This window comes from Typopeltis vanoorti, chromosome 9 (assembly GCF_054136105.1).
Source record: "Typopeltis vanoorti isolate ZY-2024b chromosome 9, IOZ_Tvanoo_1.0, whole genome shotgun sequence".
Classification (NCBI taxonomy): Eukaryota; Metazoa; Arthropoda; class Arachnida; order Uropygi; family Thelyphonidae; genus Typopeltis; species Typopeltis vanoorti.
In genome coordinates, this window is record NC_143557.1 from 46,810,594 (window position 1) to 46,831,411 (window position 20,818).

At 37.2% G+C, this 20,818-nt stretch overlaps 1 protein-coding gene across 1 annotated transcript in view; it reads left to right on the plus strand.

Annotated features, from left to right (window-relative positions):
• The first annotated feature begins 641 nt into the window (after positions 1-641).
• Sgsh (N-sulfoglucosamine sulfohydrolase) overlaps positions 642-20,818 on the plus strand; it is a 97,447-nt gene continuing 77,270 nt past the window's right edge. The window contains exon 1 of the mRNA XM_090397522.1: positions 642-904. Within this exon, the coding sequence (XP_090253648.1) occupies positions 745-904 (160 nt within the window). The 5' untranslated portion in view covers positions 642-744. The remainder of the gene's footprint in view (positions 905-20,818) is intronic.

The window sequence follows — 20,818 nt, forward strand, 5'->3', positions numbered from 1 at the left end:
TTCCATGCTGTATTATTCTCTCAAATGCCTTAGCAAAATCCATAAGTATCATGGTATACCATTCCCCTTTTCTGACTCAGTGGCAACATTATTATAGAATGTGGGCAAGTTGCTAAAACATGACCTTCCCTTAATAACCCATAATGTTCATTGCAAAGTAGAGATTCTTTGTCAACCCATTTCAGAATGCGAGCCCTAACCACCAACCTTTCCAAAATCTCCACTACCACTCACAAAAAATTATTATAATAAAAAAGTTTTCTATTAGGAGAGGATGCGTTTCTAATTTGCCAATCCTCTCCTATTATTATTATTAAATAATAATAATAATAATAATAATAATAATAATAATAATAATAATAATAATAATAATAATAATAATAGGAGAGGATTGGCAAATTAGAAATGCAAGAAAATTACGATAGCGCTGTTTTGTTAACTGACGTAGGTGTTCGTTCCTTTTTACGTAAGAAATACATACGCGAGGGGGGGGGTGCTGAAAAGTTCTGATTAACACTTAGAACAAAAAAAAAAAAAAAAAAAGGGAACGATACGAATGACTTCAAGGAAATTATAACCAGAAAAAGAACAAATTAATACAATTTGATGAAACAATTTTTGTTGTATGTGTTAATCAGAACTTTTTAGCTTCTTCCACTGGTATAAATGAAACAATCCTTTGAGCGCACAGGTTGAAAGAAGGATAAGTTTACATAGCCTTTCAACTTCATTTTCGATTATAGCATGAAAGTTTTCATATGTTGTATTTCATTTTTAGCTTTCATTTCCCTTCTCGACTCTTCAGATGTAAAAGATAAAAATATTAGGCATATTAATTCATTATCAAGGCTGCCACATTACGAAAAACGTATTAGAAAAGAACGAAATGTACTTTTAATTATTGGTAGGTTGGAACCGCCTTCACTTGCAATGCTGATTATTTTATTTATTTATTTCTTCATAAAAAAAAAAAACATATGCACTTCAGAACTAAAGACTCGAAGCTTAATGCTTATGTAAATATTTCTTAAAATATTATCCTCCAAACCAATCCCACTCTTATCCAATTCTTAGGGATGTCACCATGCTTTTTAGGTTGCCTTTAGTTACTACATACAGGATTAGTAGGGCATGCAACTAGTATCCTGCACAAACGTAGTTGAGGTATACAGGATACATCCATGTTGAAAGTTTATTTTGCACTTGGTTAGACTATAATAAATTTAGTTTAATCCTTTATCCAATTGTGAGCAAACAAAGTTTGCACCTGAAAATATCTTCAGAACTGAGGAAAGGTAGTGCAACTCAGAGCAAAGGTGGACCAAGCTATCATCACTCCTATCTCAGTATCTCCCATAATGCAAAACACATCTCCTTGCAGATATGTATAATGTTATGCATTAAGGGAAAGGCCACTACCCAGACCAGTTTCGACCTTTATTGAGGTCTCATCAGTGGGATCCAGGCTCAGAGGTGGAGACAGCAAGGCAGAAGCAATGGAGAGGTCATCTTTACCCATAGGAGTTGCTATCCCACTGACGAGACCTCAAGGAAGGTTGAAACCGGTCAGGGTAGTGGCCCTTCCCTTAATGCATAACATTATACATATCTGCAAGGAGATGTGTTTTGCATTATGGGAGATATTGAGATAGGAGTGATGATAGCTTAGTCCACTTTTGCTCCGAGTTGCATTGTATTGCACTACCTTTCCTCATTCCTGAAGATATTTTCAGGTGCAAACTTTGTTTTCTCACACTTGGGTAAAGGATTAAACTAAATTTATTATAGGATACATCCTTATACTAATTTAATAAATACATGTCCTCAATGTTGTGTTAAGCATTCTTCATTGTAGTAGCACTGTAAAGCACATCACATAAGTATACCTGAAATGTTTAAGCTAAATCAGCCATAATAGATTCGGTTCATTTAGTAATATTTTTAACTGTCTTCAGTTAGTTTTAAGAGTTTGGAAACCTTAAAATGAAAGAAACATGAAATAACAATTTAAACTTAGAGAAGCATAATATATCTTTCATGTAGAAAGTACAAGGAAGCCCAACATTTTTGTTTCATGGAATGCAAAGATGTTAAACATAAATTTAACAAAGGAAGAATTTATTACACTGATATTTCTAGAATACTTTTGTCATTCACTTTCCAAATTTTGTGGGCTGTGTGCAAAGAGAGCCCTAGAACTCTTTTCACCATGCTGCTGCCTACTAGATACTTGCAGTTACTTGAACAAAGTATATTTGTTCATGTTTAGTCTCTGGAGCAGTGTTACTGTATTATCTAACCCTTATTCCATCCACAGACTAAATGTGTTAAATGTTTTCAACCTTTGGGGAATAAAATTGCATGAGAAATAAGAACAAATTTTATAAACACTTTTCTTATATATATATATATATATATATATATATATATATATATATTTTGAACCATAAATTACTAAGATAGCTCAGTTTTCCTGTACAAAAGTCATACAAGATATCTCTATAGACAGTGTTTAGGTGTTCATTGTCCCATCCTTCCCAAAGAAATATGCAGTATCCTGTTTTTGGGTCAAACGATATATGCTGCGTACAAAAAACTAATTAATGCTTCATATGAAGATATGGCTGTAATACTGTATAACTTTTCATGATTCAGTAGCTTTTAAATTTTGCCACCAATTACATCACCAGGAAGTTTTTTTTTTTTTTTAAATTATCCTACTAAATAGAAAGAACATTTAGACTCCAACATTTATTATGTAGATTATAGTAGCACATTTCAATTCATGGTAAAACAAGTACTTAAGAGTCAAAGCTGTATAACTGAGAGGAGACCTCCACATAGCCTTTAAAGAAATGCAGAGAACCAACAAGGGTTTCTGACCTAATATCCAATCCTCACCTTCTCGTTTGCACCCTGTTGGGTGTCTACCTGGATACTGAATGAACGAGGATGGGCTGACAATTTGGGATTTAGCCGACCAAATTGTATTCTTATTGGCTTAAACCAAAATACAAAATAATGGTACAATATGACAGAATTTCATGCCGGATGGGACATAATCCAGTTAAACAAGGCCCCCATTGTTTTTGCCAGGGAACCAGGGCGAACAGTGAAAAGTCAGCTACTGAAACACATTCTAAAACACACCCCAACTCACTATCACCAGGGTTGAAGATCGGTACTATCAACATAAGAAGTCTGAATGGCAAACAAATGGAGCTAGCTGAGGAATTAGATGAGTACCAGATCGACATAATAGGGGTGACTGAAACAAAAAAGACAAAAACTGGTGAGATCTTTCTGAGCAATAAATACAAAATGTTATATTCAGGCAATGACAATCAGGGAAAAGAAGGAGTAGCCATAGTATTGAACACAAAATACAAGGCTAATCTTCTTGAATGGCAGTCAGTCTCAAGTAGAGTAATGCAGGCATATATGAGAATTGGGAACTGGACAATGAGACTTATTTGTACCTATGGTCCCACAGAAGGTTCTACTAAGGTAGAAGTGGAGGAATTTTTTTACTTTAGAAAAAGCAACTGACACAATGAAAAAGAAAAAGTTGGTCCTTGTTGGAGATTTAAATAGCAGAGTAGGAAGTGATTGTCAGCCATACAAAAATATTTTGGGAAAATTTGAAGAAAAGAGCAAAGCTAATAATAATGGCAAATACTTGTTGGATTTCTGCTCAGGACATGGACTGGTTATTACTCACACCATGTTCCAACATAAAAATGCCCACAAATTCACATGGAGAGAAGAGGCAAGGAATAAGAAAGTCTCATTGACTATGTTATTGTTGATAGTGATGTTTTCTCCCTGGTGCAGAACACCAGAGTGTACAGAGAATTTGAAATTGGAAGTGATCACTACTTAGTCTTGAGCAGGATAAAATTGAATATCATATCGAAAAGAATAACATGTAAGAAAGTTTTAAAGTGAATAAAAGTTCAGCAGCTCTCAGATGTGAACTGTAGACTAAAATACACAAAGATTATTGTAGAAAAAATGAAAGAGTTTGAGAACAGGAAACCAAACCTTGGAGATTCAGTGGCAAGCCTTGAAGAAAACCCTGATTGATTCAGCCAGAGAGGCATGTAGTGAGATTGTCTGAAAGGATAGAAAAATCAGAATTCCATGGTGGACACAGGAAGTTAAAGAGGCAGTGAAGGAAAAGAAGAAAGCATATCAAAAGTTCTTGGCTAATAAGTCAGCTTGAGTGCTTAGTGACTACAGAGACAAATGTAAGAAAGCTAAACACTGTGTAAAACTAGCTAAACAAAAGTCATGGGAGGACTTTGGCAAGAACATAGAAAATAAATATCAAGAAGGTGGCAAAATATTCAGGAGGTTGTTGAAGAAGCTCGGAAATGCAGGAAAGAGTGCTGTAAAAGGAGTTAGAGATGATAAAGGTGACATGAAAACAGGAGAAAAACATATCCTTGAAATATGGAGTAATCACTTCAAAAAATTATTAAATGAAACAAGCAGTGATAGCACAGTGGTAAAAAACACTCAACTGGCATACAGTCAGGAATACATATCCATACTTGAAATAGAAAAAGCCATCAAAGGCTTGAAATGTGGAAAAGCAGCAGGAGTAGATGATATTCTACCAGAAATACTTAAATATGCAGGTATAATAGTCTTACAGTGGCTGCACTGCATAGTTCAGAAGGTGTGGACAGAGGGACAAATACTCTGTGATTAGAGTAGAGCTCTCATAGTACCCGTATATAAAAAGGGAAATAAAACTGCATGTGAGAATTACAGAGGTATTTCCCTACTAAGTGTTCCTGGCAAGATCTATGCAAGTATACTTGAGAAACGGTTGAGAAGAATTGTGAAAGAAAAACTTGGGGAAGAACAAGCTGGATTCAGGCCAAATAGAGGTGGTCAGGATCAGATCTTCACTTTACGACAAATAGTTCAGAAAGCATGGTAATATAACAAAGATCTATATTTAAGTTTTGTCGATCTGGAAAAGGCATATGACAAGGTGCCAAGAGAGAAGCTATTCAATATGCTACAGTTATATGGTGTCAATGGGGCATTATATCAAGCAATACTTAGTCTTTATTTGAGTTGTAAGTCAGCAGTTAGAATTGAAGGAAGTACAGGAAGATGGTTTAATGTTAAATCTGGTGTGAGACAAGGATGTTCCTTATCCCCTCTGTTATTCATTATCTATATGGATCACATTATGAAGGAAAGTGGTATTAAACCTGATATCAAAATTGGAGATGTTAATGTCGGCTCTTTGCTTTATGTAGACGATGTTATACTTCTAAATAAATCTGCTACAAGACTGCAAGATTCTCTGACTAAATTGAATAGCTGCCGTAATAGATATGGTATGAAGGTCAGCAATAAAAAGACAATGAAAATAGGCAGAATCTTTGAATATGTCAACTGCATTTTGAATGGAGAACCTGTGGAACAAGTAAAATATTTCAATTACTTAGGCACGATTTTTAGTGAAGATGGTAAATTAAATATGGAAATAGACAACAGAATCAACAAAGCTGGTATGGCAGGAAGTCAATTGAATAAATTCATATGGAATAAGAGAGAAATTAGTCAAAACACTAAATTTGCTGTATACAAGACAGTGTTCAAACCAGTTTTAACTTATGGATCTGAGAGCTGGGTCAGAAGTAAAGCACTTAACCAAAGACTAGAGACTGCAGATATGAGAGTTCTGAGAAAGATTAGAGGCGCGAACAAATGGCATCAATGGCAATATCATATTAAAAATGAAGATATAACGGAAAGAACTTGACATTGTTAGCATCCAGGAATGCGTTAGCGGACCTAATCTCAGGTGGTATGCTCACTTAGACAGAAAAGGGCGAAGAAAGATTAGCAAAACAAGTGTTCTCTGCCAGGTTGGCAAGAAAACTACCCAGAGGTAGACCAAGATATAGGGGGATTGATACGGTACAAAGTGCCTTAGACAATAGAAATATAATATCTGATAATGTTTGAGTCTTGACAAGTAACAGACTGATTTGAAGGAAAATTGTATATCGGAAGTTAGTAATGATGTAAATTTTTCAAGTAGTATTATCATATCCTATAACACCTTTTGAGGGTACATGCCAGGAATTTGATGATGATGTAAAACAAGTAATAAGTTTGCACATACTACCTAAAAGTAGGATAACCAATATTTCATGTTGTCATTAAAAAGGTGATCTATTTGTTGCCCATTTCCATAAGTACTTATTTTAAACTTATTTTTAACTTTTCTTTTATCTCAAGCAAGTTAAAATCTTAAATAGATTTGAGGTGCCTTTATTTTGACACCTGAACTTAGTGCATCACAAAATATGCACTACAAGGGTAGGGGAAATTTTCTTGTAGGTAACACAGTGGGTAAAATTCTCTCTTGGGCATACACTTCACTTTACTATATTCCTTCCAGTTCTAGTCAAAAAACTGATTCTTTGAACTAGAACTGGAATTGAACTTGTATCCAATGCTAATACAAAATAACACTGTACCTTATTTCATTTGATTGATACTTTAAAGATACAGTAGTATCTCGCTAATCCGAACTAATAAAAACCGTGGTCGTTCGGATTAGCGAAAAGTTTGGATTAGCAAATTTTCCCTCCAAGAGACAATAAAAACTAGCATTTAAGACAAAAATAATCAGATTCTAATGGTACATCAATTTAATTCTGTAAATAAATGAAGTAACTGATAGAAAAAAGTTACTGTACTGTAATGGAAGTTAGGCAAAGTGGTTCCGTTGAATAAGGGTGGTTCGAAAACTGCAGTAGTTAATTACAGACCAATCACCATCTCAGGAGTAGTGGTAAAAGTATTGGAAAAGTTGGTTAAAGACAAAATTCAAGAATGGGTGGATCAGGATATGATACTCTATAGAGGTCAACATGGTTTTGTTAAAGGTTGTCCTGCCTTTACAATCTATTAACTTTTCATAATAGAATGACATCTGAGTTGGACAAAGGAACTGGATACACAGTAGTACTTCTGGATTTTGCTAAGGCTTTTGACAGGATACCCCATGGAACACTGTTACGCAAATTGGAGCAGATGTGAATGGATACTAAATTAGTGATATGGATACGAGAACGGCTCAAGGAGAGATGCTAGAAGATGGTGTATTGAGGAGCCGAGTCCAGGATGGGGCAGGTGACCAGTGGTGTGTCTCAGGGCTCTGTGCTTGGACCATTGTTGTTTAATTTGTATATAAATGATATAGGAAATGGCTTACAGGGAGATATTCAGTTGTTTGCTGATGATGCAAAGTTGGGCAGTGCAATAAAAAATCAAGCTGATGTTGAAAGTTTGCAGGGTGATTTAAATAAACTGGTAGAATGGGCAAAAGATAATGGATGTCAGTTCAATGTGGAAAAGTCACGCATTTTGGGATTAAAAGATTACCAGCGCTGTACTACATTGATGGAACAGTACTCCAAGAGATTGATAAGGCTAGGGACTTAGGGGTGTTTGTAGATAGGGAGATGAAGTTCAGTGGACACATTGCTAATGTGTCCAAGATTGCACATAGGATTACTTGGTTGTTGAGGAACACACTGACATCCAGAGATAAAAAGGTTATTATTCCCCTTTATAAAGCGTTGATACTTCCACATTTGGATTACTGTGCTCAGGTCTGGTCACCTGGATTCCTTGGAGATGAGTAGGCTGTGGAGAGGGTTCAGAGAGTGACCAAGTTGGTGAGTGATGTAAAAAATGCTCCCTACATTGATAGATGGAGAGCTTGTGGATTGCAGAGGTTGGTTGATATGCGGAGAAGAGGGGATATGATAGAGACATTTAAATTACTGAAAGGTTTTTATAGGATTGATGCAGGGGGGGAAATGCTTCAGCTGTTTGATAGTGATGGAAGAACAAGAGGTCATTCCTGGAAATTAAGGAAAAGTGTGGTTAACAAGGATGTCAGAACAAGGTGTTTTGCCTGGAGGGTGGTGAATGAGTGGAATTCATTGCCTGACTTAGTTGTGAGCTCTTTATCTGTAAATGAATTCAAGAAGAAATATGACAGATATTGTTTTGCTAGTTTGGGTCTCCTGCGATGAGTCTACTGACTCCATGGAGATACCCATAATAATAATAATAATAATAATAACAATAACGTAAAACTTAAAAAATAATACAAATTTATTTTAGTAAAAAATTTAGTTTGTATATATATCTGTATTGTTGATGATTCTGATTTAATAAAATTGCATAGTTCAGTACTTAACTTAAAAAATATCACTTTCTCTTACACAACACAAAAAAATGTTTCACAAAATAACACACAAAAAAGTTTTTCTTTTATTTCTCTCTGTAAAAATCACTGATTTTCTTTTGCTTCTTGGAAGCTAAACTTTTTCTAATGCTTCTTCTTCTTCTCGGAGTTGCGTTAACAATAATATTTTGTGGAATGGCGTATCATTCGATATACGTATTAAAACTGTCAAAACTGCATCTTCACCTTTTACTTTTTTTTTTCTTCGAGTTCTTTATCATCATCATCCTCGTCTTCTAATTCATTCTGTATTGTCATATTTATAATTTCAGCATCTGATTTGATTTCGCATTCACTTTCGGTTCTACCTGTAATTCATTCCTTAACATGTGATAATAATAAGAATAATGTAAAACTTAAAAAATAATACACATTTATTTTAGTAAAGCTTGCTCCACCTTTGCAGCAAGTTGCCCTGGTGTTGTACCACCTTACCCCAGTCCTGAAGATCCTTTCAGGCGCAAACTTTGTTTGCTCACACTTGGATATAGGATTAAACTAATTTTATTATACTCTAACCAAGTGAAAAATAAACTTTCAACGTCTTTCTCTAAATCCAGAGTAATTTATTAAAAAAGGGTGGCACACCATTTGGCAACTCCTATAGGTAAAGATGACCTACTAATGCTTCTGCCTGGTATCTCCACTTGGGCCTGGCTCCCACTGAAGAGACCTCAATAAAGGTCAAAACTAGTCTGGGTAGTGGCCCTTCCCTTAATGCATAACATTAGACATATCCGCAAGGAGATGTGTTTTGCATTATAGGAGATACTGAGATAGGAGGGTTGGTAGCTTGCTCCACCTTTGCAACGAGTTGCACCACCTTACCCCAGTCCTGAAGATACTTTCAGGCTCAAACTTTGTTTGCTCACACTTAGATAAAGGACTAATTTTATTATTCCTTAACATCTGTTTGTGAAATATCTGGTTTATATTTTTAACTAAATTATGCACATTTTGAATTTCCTCTTTTTGTATATCACCATAGTTATCTTGGTAAATTCTAGAAGGCCACATTTTTTTCATGACGTTCGAATGCTTCAGGTTTGAGGCTTCCCAAACAGCAGCAACTGAGAATGCCACATCCTTCAAATTTATGTTTTTTATTTATGTGGTTATGTCATAAAAACAGGTCTTTACGATCTTTTAATTTAATGGATTGTATTATGTTCTGATCCATTAGTTGCAACAATGGAGTACAGTTTGGTGGCAAAATAATAGTATATAATAAATATAATAAAAATAATAAATGAAACTTTTTTCTTTCAAATCGCAGTTCGGATTACTGGGGGGGGGGTTCGGACTAAATAGGTTCAGATTAGTGAGATACCACTGTATTATTATTATACCTCCAGGGAGTTGAGAACTCATCGAGAGTGGTATACTTCACTCAAACAAGCTGTGATATCTTATCTTAAACCGATTCACACTAGATGCACTCACTACTTCAACAGGCAAACTGTTCCACTTGCTCACATTTGTGTGGGTGTGAGAAAAATTTACATTTACCCCTTTCTTCACTGCACACAAACTTAACTCCTACAAATGCCCCTTGTTCTCTCCTCACCTTCCATATATGAAAAATTTCACAAGTTTGAGAATGCACAGAGTCAAGAAGTTAATGTAGCAAATGATCAGAGTCTACCTGTGAAACAGGATAGCACAAATCAACAGATTGTATAGCAGGAGGAAGATGGATATGAGGTTGAAGATGTGGTTGCAGCAGCACAAGGTGATGAAATGCATAAAGGTAACTATGAGACAGGTAAGAATGGAAATCACAGTAAGGATCAGGGAAACTGGAGTGGTCAAACCAAAGAGAGAGGTGTAGTATAGCAGCTAGAATAGAGAATATTGGTGCTGGTAGGATGGCCTCAAACACACAGTGATTATTATGTTTATACACAAATGTAAGAAATATTCAAAACACGTGAGCTGAGTTTGTGGTATTGATTCAAATGGTATGCCCAAAAGTAATTGGAATAAGTGAAACTTGGTTGTCTGAGGAGGATGTGATGTCAGGAATAAAATTAGGATATATAATTTTCCAGAAGGATAGAGATGTGAAAAGAGGAGAGGGGGGGGAGGGAGTTAATGATTGCAGAGGAATTGTGTCTGCAGAGTGTGGAAGTTGATGGTTCATGATTTTGAATCTGTGTGGTGTGAAGTTGAAATAAACAGGCTAGTATATCTGATAGGATGCTGTTATAGGCCAGGGAATGCAGAGAACACTGATTGTTTAATGTTTAGGCAAATTAGTTGGGCATGTAAAAAGATGGTGATCCCTGATGGGAGACTTTAATTACAGGAATATAGACTGGAAGGAGGAGATAGTGTATGGGAACAAGGAGAGCGAGTTTGTGGAATTTTTGAGAGAGAAGTATCTTAAGCAGCACATGATTGAAGCAACTTGAGGCTTTAATGTTTTGGATTTGGTGATAACTTCAGAAGATGTAGTTGTTAATGAGGTGTTCATACTGCCATCAGTTGGTGAGAGTGATCATGAGGTACTTGTTTGGGAAGTGATGAAACAAGAAAAGGTCACTGCCAAAAACAGATACATGTGGAAGTATAAAGCAGGTGATTATAGGAAGCTCTGTAGTCAGTTAGCATCAGTACGTTGGGTAGATGAGCTGAGCGGAAAAGATGTTGACAATGCATGGATATTCATAAGCCAGTATCTGACAAAAGCAATGTCTGGCTGCATACTGAGGGTTAGGCAAGTAAATAGAGTGGAAGTGAAATCAAGCTAGCTGTGCTAGTACTAGTAAAGAAAATGTTATGGAGGAGGTACAAGACAGTTGGTGGTGATCAGATCTATGAAAAGTATAAGGTGCAGGCTAGAAAGGTGACGAACATTGTAAAGAAAGAAAAGGTGCAGTATGAGAGGAGATTGGCTAGTCAGGCCAAGGTTAACTGAAGGGAATTTTTCCACTACATGGCAAACAAGAGGAAGAATAATTATGGCAGACTAACATTGGTGGATAGTCATGGCAGTAGACTAACCACTGCAAAGGATATAGTGGAATTATTAAACGAACACTTTATCAGCATATATCATACTGGTATAAATTATCCGGTACAATATATATAGAAGAGAGGCAAGTATTAGGAGAATTGGAAATGAAAGAAATGGTATATCAGGTGTTGGTTGGGTTAGATGTGAATAAGGCTGTGGGAATGGATGTCATATCACCACATATGTATAAGGAATGTGCACCACAAATGGTTATGCCCTTGACCCTTGACCTTTCCACTCCTTAGGGTTCCTAAGGAGTGGAAAGAAGGCAAAATAGTGCCACTCCACAAGCATGGTTCTAAGACAGAAGTCTCCAACTATAAGCCAGTCAGTATAACTGCAGTTGTGGTCAAGGTGTTGGAGATAAGGAGTGGAATTCAGAATTGGTGGACATAGCAATTGACAGCATAGCATTCTTTATGATGGTCAGCATGGATTTGTAAAAGGCAGGTCCTGTTTTAGTAATTTACTTGCATTTTATGATTAAAGTGGCGAGTGTGTTCGATAAGGGAGAATCATATACAGTGATATTCTTAGACTGCAAAAGCATTTGATAGATTACCACATGATAAGTTGATGTACAAGCTGCAGGAGTCTGGGAATAGATAGTATATTGGTTAGATGGATCAGAGATTGGCTCTCTGAACGATATCAGCAGGTTGTGTATGATGGAACAGTGTCTCAAAATAGAAGGGTAACCAATGGCATGTCCCAGGGTTCTGTTCTTGGGTTCCTGCTGTTTAACTTGTTTGTAAACGATATATCATGCGGACTGACTGGGGATCTTCAGTTATTTGCTGATGATGCAAACTTGAGAAGAATTATAAGTAGCACTGCTGATACTGAATCTCTTCAGGAAGATTGAATAGACTTTTTACTTGGACAAAAGAGATGATTGTAGTTTTAATATCAATAAGTGCAAGGTGTTGCATTTCGGAGTGCAGAATTATAAGGCCATGTACTATATCAGTGGTGCTGTACTGCAGGAAATGGATGATATTAGAGATTTGGGAGTGATGGTTGAGAGTAGACTGAAGTTTAGAGGGCTTATAGCTGATGTTGCAAAGGTTGCATATCGTAGTGCTGTTGTGATACTCTAACATGCAAGGATAAGGAAGTGGTTGTGTCACTGTATAAGGCACTGGTCAGACCACACTTGGACTGTTGTGCTCAGATCTGGTCACCTGGTTTTCAATGTGATATGGAGACATTGGAGAGGGTTCAGAGGTGAGTGACTAAGACAATATCAGGACTTTGGAATGCTGGCTATGGAAGAGGTTGAAGAAATGTGGATTGCAGTGTTTAGTTGATAGGAGGAAGAGAGGTGATGTGATTGAGACATTTAAGTTAGTGAGAGGATTTTATCAGATTAATCCAGAGTGGATCATAAAAAGAGTAGAAGGTGAGAGGGGAAGAACCAGAGGTCATTCCTGGAAGTTATGTAAAAGTGTGATGAAGAAGGGTGTGAGGAGTAGATTTTTTACATGAAGAATTGTCAATGAATGGAATGCGTTGCCAGAATGTGTGGTTAATGCAATGAGTGTTAAGGACTTTAAGATTCTATATGATAAATAACCTATAACACCCTATCTGAAGTTTGTAGACCTGTATCATATCTTTTCCCTTTCTCCTGTTTACCAGTGCCTGCAGTCCACATATGTCCTTGTAATCTACATTCCATAATATCAGTATCATCTTTGTTAACTACTTTTGCACTTTTTGAACATCTTTAGTTCATCCAGGAGATCATATCTGTGCACATTAGTCTAGGTGATGATATATCAATGTCTTGTAAAGAGGCAAAATTACTTCTATATCTTTACATGTTAATATTCATTTCAACATTGCAATTATCCTCTGTGTTATATTTGCAGTTTTAGCTATATCACCCTTGAACTTCAAATTCCTGTTCACCATAACTCTAAGATCTCTAGCCTCATCAGTTACTCCAACCACAATCCTGCCAATATAATATGCTGTTGGATATCTCATCACACCAAAGTGCATAACTTTAGACTTACTAATATTGAATTGACAGCCATTATTGTTTTTGTCTACAATTCCAGTCTATTCAAATCCTCCTGTAAATGCTGTATTTCAGTAGTATCTCTGATTGCTCTGCCTATCTTTGTATAATCAGCAAACAAGTGAAGATCTTCTGTCTGGATTAAACAACAATGATCCAAGAACTTATTCCTGAAGCAGTCTACTGTTCGTCTTAATACTGACACATTCATACCTGCTCCCAATCCTATATACCACTACCTGACACCTGTCTGTTGCCAATCCACTTACCCAAGACAATAATAATTTACATTCCAACTCATATTTTCCAGTTTATATAACATTCTTTCAAGTAGTATCCTATCAAATACTTTAGCAAAATAACCAGCTAAGCCATAACATTGACATGGTGGAATGAGGTTGTGACAGGAATATAGATAGAGGGATATGTAGTCTTTCATGAAGACAGACGAGGCAGAAAGGGAAGAAGAATGCTTTTAATCATGGCAGAGGAGTTGTGCCTATCTAGGGTGAAGATGTAAGAAGCAAATACTGACAGTGGGTTTGGAGCAGTATGGTGTGAAATGGGTGTGGATAGGATGAAATGTTTAGTAGGATGTTGCTATAGACTTTGGAATGTGGAATGCAATGAGAAAGAAATGTTTAGGCAAATTTGTCTGGTTACTAAGAAAAGGGTGATTGTTATGGGCGATTTCAATTATGGTAATATAGACTGGAATGTAGAGGCACCATCAGGTACTGAAGAGAATGAATTTGAGTTTTTAAGGGACAACTACCTTAAGCAGTATGTAACAGAAACCACAGGCTAATTGAGTGTCTTGGATTTGATTATCTCCTCAGAAGATATTATTCTAAATGAAATATCACATCTTTCTCCAGTTGGTGAAAGCAACCATGAAGTGATCACTTGTGTAGTGGCCAGCCATATCAGGACTTTTGTGAGAAAGGGTTATATAAAGAGGAAGGAAATCAATGCTGCTTGGTCTCTACTCAGGGACTATCTGACAGAGGCAATGACTGATGTATTCCAAAAGTCATGAGATTAAATAAGGTAGTTGTAAAATGGATGACTAAGGAGGTGAAGCATGCAATCTGGAAGAAAAAGGCATTCTGGAGGCAGCACAAAATTAGTGGAAATTTACATAAGGATTATAAAGAGCAAGCAAGGAAAGTGCAGTATGAGCAGCAGTTAGCAAATGAGACTAAAAGAAATCCTAGGAAGTTTTTTCAATATGTGGGCAGTAGAAGGACGAATGATCATGGGAGGATGATGTTGGTTAGTGATAATGGGAGAATGACAAATAAACACTGAGGAGGATATAGTTGTTTAATGAGCAGTCCATTAAAGTATTCCATCCTTGTGATTGTTATATAAAATGCAGAACAGTGGAGGAACCAATGATGGTGACTGAGCAGGAAGTAGATGAGTAATTGAGTAAACTTGATGTCATCAAGGCCATTGGACTTGATGATATATCACTGCATGTCATGAGGAAATGTTCAAGGGCGGTAACAACAGCTTCATTGTACATTTTTAACATGAGTCTCAGATTAGCCCAAGTTGCAAAGAAATGGAAAGATGGCAGAATTGTTCTACTTCATAAATGGGGATGATAAGACTAAGGATTTGAATTATGGGCCAATCAGCTTGTGGGGAGTTATGGTCAAGGTGTTGGAGGAGCTAGTGAGGACAAGGATTCAGAACTGGGTTAACAGCAGCAGAATTCTCATTAATAGACAGCATGGATTTACTAAAGGAAGACTGTATTTTAGCAATTTCCTTACTTGTTATAACAAGATGCCGAATATATTGGACAAGGTGGATATATATATACAGTAGTATATTTAGATTTTGCAAATGTTTTCAATAGATTGCCACATGACAAACTAGTAGTTAAATTGGAATAGATAGGGTTGGATAGTAGATTAGTACAACGGATTGGAGATTGGCTGTCTATGTATCAGCAGGTTGTGTATGTAGGAGAAGAGGAAATCCCAGAAGATATCCCAGAAGAGGAAAGTCATTAGTGGTGTTCCCCGGGAGTCTGTTTTTATTATTATTATTATTCAGGCCTCCATGGAGTCAAAAGACTCATTGTGGGAAGTCTTTCCTAAGAAACACAAAGTCTCTCAAGAATCAGAGGTATATCAAGTAATGCTTGATATACCTCTGATTCTTTCACCTTGAATTCTCCTAATTCTTGCCTCCCTTCTACATGTTGCACATCATTCACACACTGATGAACTGTTTGGTAATTAATTTCACTATATCATTTACTGTGGTTACTTTCCTACCTTAACTATCCAACAATGTCAACCTGCCATAATTATTTTTATGCTTGCTTGCCACATAACAGAAAATTCCCTTGGATTAGCTTTGATCTGACTGACCAATCTCTTCTGATATTCTACTTTTTCTTTTTTTAACTATGCTTGTCATTTTTCTGGCCTGCACTTTATATTCTTCATGCATCTGTTTGCTGTGAACTGTCTTATACTTCCTCCAACAACTTCTTTTGCTTGCTTGATTTCACTGTTCATCCATCTCATTCCTGCTCTATTTATTCACTTAACTCTTGATATACAGTTATGCATCGCTTGTGTTAGATACCACCTTATAATTTCCCATGCACTGCCAACATCTTTTCTACACAATTCATCAACCCTATATATAGATACTAATTGACTATGTAGCTTCTGATAATCATCCACCTTATAGTTTCACATATAGACCTTTTTTGATAACTTTTTTTTTCTGTTTGACTACCATCCAAACCAATACCTCATGATCACTTTTACCAAATGGTGGCAGTGTTGATACCTCATTCATAACCAGATCATGTGAGGATAGCACCAAATCTAGCACCGATAAACCTTGTGTTGCTTCCATCACATGCTGCTTTAGATAGTTATCCTGCAGAAACTCAACAAATTCACTCTTCTTGTTACTATACACTATTTCTTCTTTCCAGTCGACATTCCTATAATTAAAATCTCCCATTAGGTTCATCTTCCTTTTACTTGTCAAAGTAGTTTGTCTAAACATTTCATAATCAATACTCCACATTCCCTGGCCTATAACAGCATCCTATTAGATATACTATTGCAGTGATCTCAACTTCACACCAAACAGCTTCAAAATCTTCATATATAGTACTATTTGCCACTTCAACTTTTGAAGGACACAATTCCTCTGCTACCATTAACAATATCTCCCCCCTCCTCTCTTCATCTTCCTATCTTTTCAGAAAATTCTATATCCTACCATTTCAAGTCCTGACAGTATATCATCCTTAGTTGACTTAGTTTCACTTAAGCGAATTATCTTTGGGCATACTGATTCAATCAATGCTACAAACTCAGCCCTTTTATTTCTGACAATCTGTACATTAGTATTATTATTATTATTATCTCGGGCAACTCCAAGGAGTCGACAGACTCATCGAGGGAGGCCCTAACATCATGTCAAGAGCAACTATTCGACATTCACACAGTATCTATCATACCTTGTCTAGAACTCATTCACAGTCATAGCACCCACAACAGACTCTGGCAACCTATTCCACTCATTCACCACTCTCCAAGTAAAAAACCTAGTTCTAACACCCCTGCTAACCACGCTCTTGCCCAGCTTCCATGTATGGCCCCTAGTCCTCCCACCACCAATCCTATTCTCAAAAATATCTTCCGGATTAATCCTATAGAAACCCTTCAGTATTTTGAATGTCTTGATCATATCACCCCTTTTCTGCCTATCAAACCAATTTTTGTACCCACAAATCTTCAACCTGTTCTCATAAGGTTCATTCCACAGACCTGCTATCATCCTGGTCACTCGTCTTTGGATCCTCTCCACCTCCTCCCCATCAAGAAGAAACCCTGGCACCCATATCTGGGCACAGCAGTCTAGATGGGGTCTTATCAAGGCTTGATATAGAGGAACAATAACGTGTTTGCCCCTGCTTGTTTGTCCCTATCCACCAACACTCCCAAATCCCTGGCCTCATCACTCTCTTGGAGTACGGTTCCACCAATGTGATATACTGCTGCTAATCTTTTCACTCCAAAATGCATAACCTTATACTTTGCCACATTAGATTGACATCTATTTTTCCTAGTCCAGTCCTCCAAACTATCTAAATCATCCTACAAAATTTTGACATCCTGTGCACTCACAATTGCTCTACCCAGCTTTGCATCATCAGCAAACAAGTGAACATGTCCTCTCAGATCCTTTCCTATATCGTTAATGAACAAATTGAAAAGTAGTGGTCCAAGATCAGAACCCTGCGGCACACCACTAGTCACAAGCCGTCTTTTGGACTCCACTCCTGAATAAACCACTCTCTGGTATCTCTCCATCAACCAGCCTCCTATCCATCTCACCAACCCTATATCCATCCCCATCTGCTCCAGTTTACTGATTAGAGTAACATGTGGTGGTATCCTGTCAAAGGCCTTGGCAAGGTCCAGTAGAATCACTGTAAACCCATTACCCTTATCCAGTTCAGCCGTCACTGTGTTATAAAACGTGAGCAAGTTACTGAGGCATGATCTACCCTTCACAAAACCATGTTGTCCCCCATACAGTATCCCATTTTCATCTATCCAGTCCTGTATTCTTCTCGCCATAGACTACTCACCTCCACTTCATTCACCACAATTCCCATATAATCTATTGGTTCATTCATTTCTGCAATGTCACCACCTGGAAGATATATTCTTGCAAAATGCTCACTCAGTAATTCAACTATATCAGCTGAGTTGGTTGCCTCCCTACCATCGGCATTCTTTAAAATCATTCTACCATATACATTTTTTCTTTTACTTGCAACATATCGAAAAAACTGTTTAGGATTCTCCTTAGCCTGCATGGCCAATGTTCTTTCATAAACCTTTTTTTGCTTTTCTTACCACACTTGTTACCCTTCTGGCCTGCGCTTTATACTATTCATGTGCCTGCAGGTCACTTTTCTCCTTAAATTCCCTCCATTGTTGTTTCTTTTTTTTGCAGCTCAAGCTTGATAGTGTTATTCATCCATTTAACCCCTACTTGATTTATTATTCGGACTCCAAGTATACAGTCAGCCATTGCTTCATGCAAACACTTCTTTACTGCCTCCCATGCACTATCAATTTCTAGCCCTTGCAGTTTTACATGCCATGTCACTGAACCAATCAATCTCCTAAGCTTGTCATACTTACTGGCCTGATAATTCCACATGTACCCTGTCTTAGTTGTAAAATCTACACCTTCAGCCACCTCCCAAGTCAAGACCCTATGATCACTCTCACCAATTGGTAGCAACGTGGTCATGTTTGTTACAGTCAAATTCTCAGATGCAGTTACCAGGTCAAACACTCTCTGATCCCTAGTATTTTCTATTACATGCTGTCACAGATAGTTATCCCTCAATAACCGCATAAAATCCAATTCCTTCCTCCCATGTGTCCTCTCCTCCTTCCAATCAATGTTACCATAGTTGAAATCTCCTATAATAATTACTCTCCTTCCACTCATTTCTTCTATTTGCTTATGCATACTATCTCCACCATCTATTCCATCGCCTGGTCTATAGCAACACCCAACTGTATATTTATTTCTGCTAATTTCAATCTCACACCAAATAGCCTCAAATGTGCTCTTTTCTCTATCCTGTAGTTCCACTTCTATTCTTCTTGGCTGTAGCTCATCAGCTGTTATCAATAATACTCCCCCCCCCCCATTTTATTCTCCCTGTCACTCCTGAACACACCATACCCCTCACTTTCAATCCCACTAGCTGTATCATCTTCTGTCAGCCATGTTTCACTAATGCCAATAACTTGTGGTCTGGAAGTGCCAACCAAGGGCGAAAATTCTCCCCTCTTGTTCCTAATACTTCTGGCATTTGTATACATGAATTGAAGAAGCCGATTTGTTCCATCCCTATTTTGATGCCTTGTACTAACTCGCTTGGGCATATTACACACATTCACACACTCAACTGTGTCCCTAAAATCTGCAAATCTACTTCCCCCCCCCTTAATATAATTTCCCTCGTTCTGTAACTTCACTTCCACCACATTCGACAACACCTTTTCAAGTCTCCGCACAAGAAATCCATTCAAATGTAATCCATCCATTTTGTACAAATCCTTTCGCCCATTGAACTCATTCCACACATCCACAAATTCCACACCACTCATCAAACATAATTCACGCATAAAGTGATTAGCAATTATGGCCCTCCTTCTATACTCTTCACTGTCGTGCCGTGGCAACAGACTCACCATTCTAACTCTCTCACTCTTTTCTTTTGCCACCTCAAGCAATTCCTTCACATTCTCACTCATATTTCCTTTCAAATCATTTGTACCCACCACCACCACTATCAATTCCTTCACCCGCTGTTTTTGCATGCTAATCGACTCGCTTACATTCTTTATGGTTGCACTGGGTTGGTACGATTTTGTTAAACTCTCAACTAACTACTCATTCCACACCACTCATCAAACATAATTCATGCATAAAGTCATTAGCTTAGAGGTGTTACTAGGAGATTCCCTAGTAACACCTCTTACTAGGGAATCTCCATACAATACATGCTCTTTCATTTTATTTACACTCACTATCATACCCTTATTTTTTCTATCATACTTTTGATTATTAGTCGCTGAGAGTTTATTTTTCACTTGGTTAGACTATAATAAGTTTGGTTTAATCTTTTATCCAAGTGTGAGCAAACAAAGTTTGCACCTGAAAGTATCTTCAGGACTGGGGTAGGTTAGTGCAACACCAGGCAACTTGTTGCAAAGGTGGAGAAAGCTCTCACTACTCCTATCTCAGTATCTCCCATAATGCAAAGCACATCTCCTTGCAGATATGTGTAATGCTATGCATTAAGGCAAGGGCCACTACCCATACCGGTTTCGACCTTTATTGAGGTCTCATCAGTGGGAGCCAGGCCCAGTAGTGGAGATACAAAGGCAGAAGCAATGAGAGGTCATCCTAACCTATAGGAGTTGCCAAAGGGTGTGCAACCTTATTATTAAATTACTCTGGATTCAGAGAAAGATGTTGAGAGTTTATTTTTCACTTGGTTAGACTATAATAAGTTTGGTTTAATCCTTTATCCAAGTGTGAGCAAACAAAGTTTGTGCCTGAAAATATCTTCAGGACTGGGGTAGGTTAGTGCAACACCAGGCAACTCGTTGCAAAGGTGGAGAAAGCTCTCACTACTCCTATCTCAGTATCTCCCATAATGCAAAACACATCTCCTTGCGGATACGTGTTTTGGGCATACTGTCTCAATCAATACCACATACTCAGCTCTCTTGTTTCAAATACTCCTTACATTTTTTTATAAACAAATTGCTGTGTGTTTGAGGCCATCCTACCAGCACCAACATTGTCTATTTTGCTGCTCTATTCTAGAGTTAAAATAAATATTTATGTTTTTAATAACATCTCTAGTCTTGATAAATTAAGGGGATAA